Source organism: Schistocerca piceifrons, chromosome 9 (genome assembly GCF_021461385.2).
Source record: "Schistocerca piceifrons isolate TAMUIC-IGC-003096 chromosome 9, iqSchPice1.1, whole genome shotgun sequence".
In the NCBI taxonomy this organism is placed as follows: Eukaryota; Metazoa; Arthropoda; class Insecta; order Orthoptera; family Acrididae; genus Schistocerca; species Schistocerca piceifrons.
The window spans coordinates 21,241,878-21,253,880 of record NC_060146.1 but is presented as its reverse complement, the minus strand read 5'-3'; the positions used below and the strand labels follow the sequence as shown (position 1 = coordinate 21,253,880).

At 42.4% G+C, this 12,003-nt stretch overlaps 1 protein-coding gene across 3 annotated transcripts in view; it reads left to right on the top strand.

Annotated features, from left to right (window-relative positions):
- The window catches only part of LOC124717267, a 90,998-nt gene that overhangs the window by 47,841 nt on the left and 31,154 nt on the right, over positions 1 to 12,003 (top strand). For all 3 annotated transcript variants that reach the window (XM_047244074.1, XM_047244073.1, XM_047244075.1), the window contains exon 7: positions 2,083 to 2,228. In XM_047244074.1, the coding sequence (XP_047100030.1) occupies positions 2,083 to 2,228 (146 nt within the window). The remainder of the gene's footprint in view (positions 1 to 2,082; positions 2,229 to 12,003) is intronic.

Sequence of the window (12,003 nt, the reverse complement as noted above, 5' to 3'; positions counted from 1 at the left end):
CACCCATACCCTACCCCCCTCCCCTTCACCCCTAGCCTACCCCCCTCCCCTTCATCCCTAGCCTACCCCCCTCCCCTTCACCCCTAGCCTACCCCCCTCCCCTTCACCCCTAGCCTACCCCCCTCCCCTTCACCCCTAGCCTACCCCCCTCCCCTTCACCCCTAGCCTACCCCCCTCCCCTTCACCCCTAGCCTACCCCCCTCCCCTTCACCCCTAGCCTACCCCCCTCCCCTTCACCCCTAGCCTACCCCCCTCCCCTTCACCCCTAGCCTACCCCCCTCCCCTTCACCCCTAGCCTACCCCCCTCCCCTTCACCCCTAGCCTACCCCCCTCCCCTTCACCCCTAGCCTACCCCCCTCCCCTTCACCCCTAGCCTACCCCCCTCCCCTTCACCCCTAGCCTACCCCCCTCCCCTTCACCCCTAGCCTACCCCCCTCCCCTTCACCCCTAGCCTACCCCCCTCCCCTTCACCCCTAGCCTACCCCCCTCCCCTTCACCCCTAGCCTACCCCCCTCCCCTTCACCCCTAGCCTACCCCCCTCCCCTTCACCCCTAGCCTACCCCCCTCCCCTTCACCCCTAGCCTACCCCCCTCCCCTTCACCCCTAGCCTACCCCCCTCCCCTTCACCCCTAGCCTACCCCCCTCCCCTTCACCCCTAGCCTACCCCCCTCCCCTTCACCCCTAGCCTACCCCCCTCCCCTTCACCCCTAGCCTACCCCCCTCCCCTTTAACCCTACACCCCCCTTCACCCCTAGCCTACCCCCCTCCCCTTTAACCCTACCCCCCACCACACACCCCCTTTACCCCTACCACCCCACTTCTCCCCTACCACCACCCCTCACCCCTACCCCCTCCCCTCATTCTTCACCCCTACCACCCTCTTCACCCCCACACATGCTTTCGCCCTCCCCTTCCCCTCTTCACCCCTACCACCCCACCTTCACCCTTACCCTCCTTCACCCCCCCACCCACACTTTCACTTGCCTCCTCCTCTTTTCCCTCCTCCCCCTCTTTTCCCTCCTCTTTCCCCCACTTATGCTCTTTTTTTCTGTTCACCCAGTGGACACAGTCCAATATTTTATTGTAATATTGTCTAGTGATACTGTTTGCTTATTTACATCGCAAAAAATTATTATGATGTAAATGGCACAGAGATGTTACTCTGGAACTGTTAGTTAGTAACATTTCCCATAGATCATTTGAACGATTCTTTTGTTGAATATATGTTAAATGAGTCTGTTTACGTAATTAGTGTTAACATTGAAGAACACTTTGTTTTGGTCCTACTCATGCAGCTACACTCTGGAGGAAGAATTTTCAAATCAACGAAGGCTGTTCAAATTCAAATTTTGGTTTCTTGTAGTTTCCTTAAATCACTTCACACAAATGCCAGGGTGGTTACTTTTAAAGAAGTTTCTCAACTGAATTTCTTCCTTATCCTTTCCTACGCAATCTTATTCTCCATCTGTAATGACCTACAATGCCTTCCACCCCTCTTCTCTCTATCTCTTTCTTCGTTTTTTTTTTTTTTTTTTTTTTTTTTTTTTTTTTTTTTTTTTTTTTTTTAAATAAAAAAATTACTTTTCCTGTAGATGGAACAGTTTTCATCTCCAGTGTAGTATATTCACTGGAAACAAATTGTTTGGATTTTGCTTAGTTTCCAGTGCCCTTCATGTTCACTTCCACTGTTCCACACACCGTATTAAAGTCAAGTCACAACAACTTGTTTTTGTTAACACAGCAATGATCTTTTCTACTTGCACATTTTTTAGATGACCAGTGAGAATTGTATGTTGGACTTTCTAGCTAAGCTTAGAAAAATATGGGAAGCTTTGCAGGAGCCATTGTATGAAGGTACTATAATTTCTGAAAAATCTGATTAGTATCCAGATTTATACTGTGTAGCCCATGTACCACATTTCTTGAGTAGCTTACAGTTTACCCCATGTTGGTAATTCAAAAGTTCTTATTGTACGTATGCAAAATTTGTGGTTGCACTAATAACTAAATGTACATTCATGTCAACTATGTAGATCTTATTAGGTGAAAGCCCATTTGCAGGGAATGTGTTTCTATTTTCAGATGAAGGTGCACACAAAACACATGAAAGTCTGTTGACATTAAGTGAAAATCTAGCTCCATCAAATCTCGTAACACAATTATTTTCATCCGTGATCCAGAATCTTCTGGTTGAAAATGTTGCTTTAGCACATCTTGTGACAAAGCAGGTGAGCAGTTACTGTGTAGAAGATATTGTACTTACGTTTTTTTACTGTTATGTTAAAGTACAATGAAAGCCTATTTCTCTTGGCGATACAGTTAAGAAATCAGCTATTTGTGATACAAATAGTAAATGGGAATAAAAAGGCATAACTTTAACAACACTGAGTATTACCCACCTTTTCTTTCAAATGTGCTATGGATTAGATGCCCTTAAGATTATTACCCTGTAGGTGTTATATAGTTACTTAATTTGGCCTGCCAGAATATCTGTGTCATTACTCCTGGAAAATTTCCTACCAGCAGACACAGTTAATAGATTGTAGGCTAAACAGCATTTTTACCAGCTATTTATATTTATTTGCCAGTATGCTGACGGGAGTCTGATATTATTAAGTCTACCTACCCATGATCTTCATCATCCGATAAATATCCGTAATGACAATTCAGTATGATGTTGTCTTTCACGGGTTTGTGGAACCATTCCTCCTTGGAAAGGTTAACATGAGGGAACTTGTGCAGAGTTCTGGTTTAACAAGCTCAGTGCAAACTTGGGGAGGAAGAAAGGGGTGAAATGAAGGCACATTGCCAGTCTGTACAAGGATCACATTTCAACGTTTAAAAAATGGCATCTATGTGGTGCTATTGGAATGTTGAAAGAAATGTTGTCAAAAGGTGAAAATTTCATGTTGTTGTTGTTGTTGTTGTTGTTGTTGTTGTTGTGGTCTTCAGTCCTGAGACTGGTTTGATGCAGCTCTCCATGCTACTCTATCCTGTGCAAGCTTCTTCATCTCCCAGTACCTACTGCAACCTACATCCTTCTGAATCTGCTTAGTGTATTCATCTCTTGGTCTCCCTCCATGGTTTTTACCCTCCACGCTGCCCTCCAATGCTAAATTTGTGATCCCTTGATGCCTCAGGATATGTCCTACCGACCGATCCCTTCTTCTAGTCACGTTGTGCCACAAACTTCTCTTCTCCCCAATCCTATTCAATACCTCCTCATTAGTTACGTGATCTACCCACCTGATCTTCAACATTCTTCTGTAGCAACACATTTCGAAAGCTTCTATTCTCTTCTTGTCCAAACTATTTATTGTCCATGTTTCACTTCTATACATGGCTACACTCCATACAAATACTTTCAGAAACGACTTCCTGACTCTTAAATCTATACTCGATAGTAACAAATTCCTCTTCTTCAGAAACGCTTTCCTTGCCATTGCCAGTCTACATTTTATATCCCCTCTACTTCGACCATCATCAGTTATTTTGCTTCCCAAATAGCAAAACTCCTTTACTACTTTAAGTGTCTCATTTCCTAATCTAATTCCCTCAGCATCACCCGACTTAATTAGACTACATTCCATTATCCTCGTTTTGCTTTTGTTGATGTTCATCTTATATCCTCCTTTCAAGACACTTCATCTTATATCCTCCTTTCAAGACACTGTCCATTCCATTCAACTGCTCTTCCAAGTCCTTTGCTGTCTCTGACAGAATTACAATTTCATCGGCGAACCTCAAAGTTTTTACTTCTTCTCCATGAATTTTAATACCTACTCTGAATTTTTCTTTTGTTTCCTGCACTGCTTGCTCAATATACAGATTGAATAACATCGGGGAGATGCTACAACCCTGTCTCACTCCTTTCTCAACCACTGCTTCCCTGTCATGCCCCTCGACTCTTATAACTGCCATCTGGTTTCTGTACAAATTGTAAATAGCCTTTCGCTCCCTGTATTTTACCCCTGCCACCTTCAGAGTTTGAAAGAGAGTATTCCAGTTAACATTGTCAAAAGCTTTCTCCAAGTCTACAAATGCTAGAAACGTAGGTTTGCCTTTTCTTAATCTTTCTTCTAAGATAAGTCGTAAGGTTAGTTTTGTCTCAAGTGTTCCAAAATTTCTACGGAATCCAAACTGATCATCACCGAGGTCCGCTTCTACCAGTTTTTCCATTCGTCTGTAAATAATTCGCGTTAGTATTTTGCAGCTTTGACTTATTAAACTGATAGTTCGGTAATTTTCACATCTGTCAACACCTGCTTTCTTTGGGATTGGAATTATTATATTCTTCTTCAAGTCTGAGGGTATTTCGCCTGTCTCGTACATCTTGCTCACCAGATGGTAGAGTTTTGTCGTGATTGGCTCTCCCAAGGCCATCAGTAGTTCTAATGGAATGTTGTCTACTCCCGGGGCCTTGTTTCGACTCAGGTCTTTCAGTGCTCTGTCAAACTCTTCACGCAGTATAATATCTCACATTTCGTCTTCATCTACATCCTCTTCCATTTCCATAATATTGTCCTCAAGTACATCGCCCTTGTGTAAACCCTCTATATACTCCTTCCATCTTTCTGCTTTCCCCTCTTTCCTTTGAACTGGGTTGCCATCTGAGCTCTTGATATTCATACAAGTGATTCGCTTCTCTCCAAAGGTCTCTTTAATTTTCCTGTAGGCAGTATCTATCTTACCCTAGTGAGACAAGCCTCTACATACTTAAATTTGTCCTCTAGCCATCCCTGCTTAGTCATTTTGCACTTCCTGTCAATCTCATTTTTGAGACGTTTGTATTCCTTTTTGCCTGCTTCATTTACTGCATTTTTATATTTTCTCCTTTCATCAATTAAATTCAATATTTCTTCTGTTACCCAAGGATTTCTACTAGCCCTTATCTTTTTACCTACTTGATCCTCAGCTGCCTTCACTACTTCATCTCTCAGAGCTACCCATTCTTCCTCTACTGTATTTCTTTCCCCCATTCCTGTTAATTGTTCCCTTATGCTCTCCCTGAAACTCTCTACAACCTCTGATTCTTTCAGTTTAACTAGGTCCCATCTCCTTAAATTCCCACCTTTTTGCAGTTTCTTCAGTTTCAATCTGCAGTTCATAACCAATGGATTGTGGTCAGAGTCCACATCTGCCCCTGGAAATGTTTTACAATTTAAAACCTGGTTCCTAAATCTCTGTCTTACCATTATATAATCTATCTGATACCTTTTAGTATCTCCAGGATTCTTCCAGGCATACAACCTTCTTTTATGATTCTTGAACCAAGTGTTAGCTATGATGAAGTTATGCTCTGTGCAAAATTCTACAAGGCGGCGTCCTCTTTCATTTCTTCTCCCCAATCCATATTCACCTACTATGTTTCCTTCTCTCCCTTTTCCTACTGACGAATTCCAGTCACCCAAGACTATTAAATTTTCGTCTCCCTTCACTACCTGAATAATTTCTTTTATCTCGTCATACATTTCATCTATTTCTTCATCATCTGCAGAACTAGTTGGCATATAAACTTGTACTACTGTAGTAGGCATGGGCTTTGTGTCTATCTTGGCCACAATAATGTGTTCACTATGCTGTTTGTAGTAGCTAACCCGCACTCCTATTTTTTTATTCATTATTAAACCTACTCCTGCATTACCCCTATTTGATTTTGTATTTATAACCCTGTAATCACCTGACCAAAAGTCTTGTTCCTCCTGCCACGGAACTTCACTAATTCTCACTATATCCAACTTTAACCTATTCATTTCCCTTTTTAAATTTTCTAACCTACCTGCCCGATTAAGGGATCTGACATTCCAGGCTCCGATCTGTAGAACGCCAGTTTTCTTTCTCCTGATAACAATGTCCTCTTGAGTAGTCCCCGCCCGGATATCCGAATGGGGGACTATTTTACCTCCGGAATATTTTACCCAAGAGGACGCCATCATCATTTAACCATACAGTACAGCTGCATGCCCTCGGGATAAATCACAGCTGTAGTTTCCCCTTGCTTTCAGCCGTTCACAGTACCAGCACAGCAAGGCCATTTTGGTTATTGTTACAAGGCCAGATCAGTCAATCATCCAGACTGTTGCCCCTGCAACTACTGAAAAGGCTGCTGCCCCTCTTCAGGAACCACACGTTTGTCTGGCCTCTCAACAGATACCCCTCCGTTGTGGTTGCACCTATGGTACGGCCATCTGTATCCTTGAGGCACGCAAGCCTCCCCACCAACGGCAAGGTCCATGGTTCACGGGAGAGGGAAAATTTCATGTGAAGGTATTATTTGGATAATTCTTTACACATTTTGTAAATGCCTAACTCTTGATTACCAGTAATCTCTAGGAAAGACTTAGCCATACACTAGTTTTTGCGCAAAAAATTACCTATGAAAAGTTCACACTGGTTTCTTCACAGTTCAACCGAATCTTAAGAATAAGTTCATTTCAGTTAGTGGAAACAAATACTCAAAATTCATCTGAGGCAAAGCAAAATCATAACGGGAGATAAAACTTGGATGTATTTGCTTGACCTGGAACAGGGTGTGTACGCCCCGGGACTACTGGGAAATCCAGGAAAAACCTGGGAATTGTTTCATCCAGGAGAAAACCGGGAAAAACTAGGATTTTCTAGAATTCCAGGAATTTTAATTTTTTCAATTTTCAGCAAAATTTTTGTGGTTTTGTCTGGTAAGAACTGATACTCTAACAATGAATTTTACTTTAGCCTGCTACTGCAAAATATTACTGCAGCAATAAAACCTACACAAGGGGAAAAAAAAAACAAAAGAAAATTTAAGTTGCAAAGGAAATTAACCATTTAGAACAAAACACAGTGCACTCACAAGCAGCTGCCAACAGCAAAATGTATCAAAGGCTTTAGGACGAAGACTATGCAATGCTTCGTAACAACAAACTGCTTTCGATGAGCGTGACGTCACAACGGTTTACATTAGGTTGTTTTAGCAGTTACCAGCAGGCTTAAGCGCATGCGCAGTAGTGTCGTGTACGAGCAGTGCCTTCTCCCGCCTGTGACAGCTGGAAGAACAAAAGAAAAGAAAAGAAAAAGAAAAAAAAGTTTATCTTGGCTATGTCCCACACATGTTGGATTATGTGATGTGATGTGGTTCACGCTCGCCCCATATGCGAATGTTATGCTGAGTAACTTTAATGTGGGTACAGAAGGTGGCTTTGTCACTGAGCACAATTTTATTAAGAAAATTATCTTCAGTCTGCATTTTGTTAAATGTGCACAAAACTCATCTCGCTTTTGTCACTTTCTCTTAAAGCTTGCAACAGTTTCAATTTGTAGGATTTGAATGATGGGCATTTCCGTAATACTTTCTACAGTGTAACACTAGGCATATTCAATTCTAAGCTGGTATGTCTCATTGATTTACCTGGACTACGAATGAAACACTGCCAAACTTGTTCAATTGCTGCGACAGAGACTGCTGGCCGACCCCGATCCGGTGTCTTACGTGCAACATAGCCAGTTTCAGTGAAACAATTGTACCAGTTGATAAGTTTGTTGGAGGTGGTGGCTTGAGATATTCAATCGTGGATTGTCTCTCAACTGTAGTGGCAGATTTGGATTCATGAAACCATAAGCAACAGGCACATTGTGCAGCTTTATATGATTCCATGATGACTGTTAGAATAACTCATTCACATATACCACCTAGTGGGAACATCAGTAACTAACAATGTTAGGTGGAAATAAAGCTTGAAAATATGTTGCATTCAGTGCAGTATCAAATATTCCTGCAAGTTATTTACCCTTTTCACAGTTATTTACTTCTGTATTACTATTTTATGAATGCTTTGTATTGTGTATAAAATAGAAACGACTCTACTTTATACCTGTAACCATAGAATTAAGTGCTTAAACTGGAAAGACAATGGTATGCATGTTGATGAGCAAAAATGGTAGTAAGCACATTTAAGTTAATCAGTAATCATCAAGTGGGGACTTTGTGGCTGCATCCTGAAATACAGTCCAGAGGATCTCAGGATCAGCTCCACATCAGTTCTCGAAATTTCTTTTTTCAAATTGCTGCTTCTTACTCCTCTGGCAAAGTTTTTTAATGTACAAAATGTTGAAAGGAAAAAAATTGTTTGACCGTTAGTACTGCAACATTTGAAGTGCACAATACAGTAAAGTAGTTAGTGCATCGGATGAGGGACCTGAAAGAGATTACACTATACTGGGAGAAGACACTGCGAAGAAATTTCATTACCAACAGAAAATGAAGCTAACAGATATCATAGTGCAATGCAGACATTTACTAACAGTGTATTCACATAAAACATTTAAAAAACGGGAATACATTAAAAAGTCATACAAGGGAAAATCCAAGAAGGTATGTACAATACCAGAAAGGAAAGTTGCTACTCACCATATAGCGGAGATGCTGAGTCGCGATAGGCTCAACAAAAAGATTCACGCAATTAAAGCTTTCGGCCATTCACTTTAGTACCTCCGTCCATATCAAACCTACTAACCACCAGCAATACCTCCACTACGACAGCTGCCACCCATTCCATACCAAGAAGTCCCTTCCGTACAGCCTAGCCACCCGTGGTCGTCGCATCTGCAGTGATGAGCAGTCCCTCTCGAAATATACGTGGGCCTCACTGAAGCCTCCACTGACCCCCTCCCAACCTTGTACAAAAACAAATCTCCTGTGCCTTATCTTTCCAGTCTCCCACCACTTCCCAAAGTCCCACAGTCTGGCCACAGAGAAGCATTCCCCTCGTAACTCAGTACCATCCGGGACTGAATTACATTCTCCGCCAGGGTTTCGATTACCTCCCGTCATGCCCTGAAATGAGAAATGTCCTGCCCCACTATCCTTCCCACCCCTCCTACTATGGTATTCCACCGTCCACCGAACCTACACAATATTACCGTCCATCCTTACACAACCCCTGCTCCCAATCCCTTACCTCATTGCTCATACCCCTGTAATAGACTTAGATGCAAGACCTGTCCCATACATCCCCCTACCACCACCTACTCCAGTTTAGTCACTAACGTCACCTATCCCATCAAAGGCAGGGTTACCTGTGAAACCAGTCATGTGATATACAAGCTAAGCTGCAACCTCTGTGCTGCATTCTATGTAGGCATGACAACCAACAAGCTGTCTGTCCGCATGAACAGCCACCGACAAACTGTGGCCAAAAAACAAGTGGACCACCCTGTTGCTAAGCACGCTGCCAAATATGATATCCCTCATCTCAATGACTGCTTCACAGCCTGTGCCATATGGATCCTTCCCACCAACACCAGCTTCTCTGAATTGCACAGGTGGGAACTTTCCCTGCAATACATCCTATGTTCCCGTAACCCTCCTGACGTCAACCTTAATTAGTCACTGCCCTCACCCATCCAGCTCCCTCTTTCTTTTTATTTCTATCCTTTCTGCTACTTACCACCACCACCACCCTCCCACACCCCCCACACTCCACCACACTTTCTCTCCTACCCTCCGTCTAAACTGCTACACTGCACTGTCTGCCACTCCCACCATACTATCCCTCCCCCTCCCCGCCCCAGCCTCCTTCTTACCCCCACCCAGTCGCCACTCCTATCACGCATTGTGGTTTCAGCTCTCTGAGACTGCAGATGTGTGTGCAAGTTGCGTTCACGTGTGTGTGTGTGTGTGTGTGTGTGTGTGTGTGTGTGTGTGTGTGTGTACTACTGACAAAGGCCTTAATGGCCTAAAGCTTTGTGTGAATCTTTTTGTTGTGCCTATCCCGACTCAGCATCTCAGCTATATGGTAAATTTAAAAAGTGTCAGTTTGAAAACCTTAATTTATCTGCCAGCATTAAATGTAGCCTTACTTGTTTCATGATCCCCTAGAATGCACTATACTTCCATTTCATGTTCACACTCAAGGCACTCCAGTTTTCTTTAGTCAGATCGGTATTTTACATTGAGAGCAATTTTTTTTAGCAATTCTGACATTGTCTGTTTTATAACAGAATCCTGTCTTGCATGTTGAATATCCACCTATAATTAGAGATTATTTTTAGTTGAAAACAATGATGCATTGTTGTCACAGTTAACTTACACTATGGTTCTTCCAGCTCATTGTAAACATTCTCTCCTGGCTCTTCATTTTCATTGTAATCAATAAAGAGAACAATATTTTAATTTGAAGTTACAGATGTCTCCTCATTTATTGCTGCCATGAATGAACTGCAACCTTCCATGTTCTTTAAATCTGTGTCATAACAAGAAATGAACGTGAATGCAACAAATAATAATCTGAATGACTTTTTATGTATCAAAGTTATTTCAAAAACTTTATCAGAGTATATGAAATGTACACAAAGTACTGCATATAACTTCAGGATGAAAATTTCCAATGTCATTGTTGTTATTGTTGTTGCGATCTTCAATTCAGAGACTGGTTTGATGCAGCTCTCCATGCTACTCTATCCTGTGCAAGCTTCATCATCTCCCAGTACCTACTGCAACCTACATTCTTCTGAATCTGTTTAGTGTTTTCATCCCATGGTCTCCCTCTACGATTTTTACACATCACACATGTTTCTGCTTACTTTCATTCATATCTACAGTTCAGCACCTTTGATAATACATTCTATGTATCTACAATGTACAATTATAGATAAACAGTGAACCTTGTTCAGTGGATTAAGTTTGTTACACAATAGAGTAGATTGCTGAACAAATTTAAATTTCTGAAATGAGGTCAGAATTTATCATCTGTCAGTGATGTTTTTACAATCAGCCCTAAATCTCTTAGAATACAAGCAGCTGTGTCACCATGGCTATATGGCCTTCCTAAGGTACACGAGAAAGCTGTTCCTCAGGGCTGATAGTAATATTGGCACAACTGCACAGCAGCTGGCAAAATACCTGAAACACATTGTCAGCAGAAATGTGAGAAAATACAAACACCACATTTGCAACTCTGCTCATCTTGTACCCCGACTCAGTCTAGATACTTTTGAAGTCAACTTAGTTCCCATTAGAAAATGTGAATAAACCAATGACATGGTGATACATAGTACATTATTGTATGTCTTGATGAACCTATGCGTCGGAACACTCCGAAGCAAAGGCACAAAGTTCAGACTATCAAGCTTCTAGTGGTACGTAGATGACACATTTGTGGTGTGTCTGCTTGTAACAAAAAAACTAGAACAGTTTCTTGAACATATAAACTATTATCCATTGTAATATAAAACCTGATCATGTTAGTTAAAATGGGAACACACACACACACACACACACACACACACACACACACACACACACACAAATGCCTTCTATACCTACATCAAAGTGCGTGGTGGAGGGAACTACTAGTCATATCCTCCTTCGTTCCCTTGCAAATAGTGATGGAAAAATGACTGACCATGTGAGGTGGTGCATTGTTGAGCACACTGTGCTGGCGTTCAGGAGGACCAGGTTCAAACCCATGTCCAGCCATCCTGATTTACAGAATGAGATTTTCACTCTGCAGCGGAGTGTGCGCTGATATGAAACTTCCTGGCAGATTAAAACTGTGTGCCCGACCGAGACTCGAACTCGGGACCTCGCCTTTTGCGGGCAAGTGCTCTACCATCTGTGAGACCGGGCGTGAGTCATGCTTTGGTAGCTCAGATTGTAGAGCACTTGCCCGCGAAAGGCAAGGTCCCGAGTTCGAGTCTCGGTCGGGCACGCAGTTTTAAACTGTCAGGAAGTTTCATCCTGATTTAGTTTTTCTGTGATTTCCCTAAACCGCTCCAGGCAAATTCCGGTGTGGTTCCTTTCAAAGGGCACGGCGGACTACCATCCCCAGCCTTACCTAATCTTATGGGACTGATGACCTCGCTGTTTGGTTCCCTCCTCCCAAATCCACCATAAACGACTGTCAATATGCCTCCCTATGAACCGTAATTTCTGATATCTTATCTTCTTGGTCCTTATGTGCAATGTGTGTTGCCAGCAGTAGAATCATTCAGCAGTAAGCTTCAAATGCCGGTTCTCTAAATTTT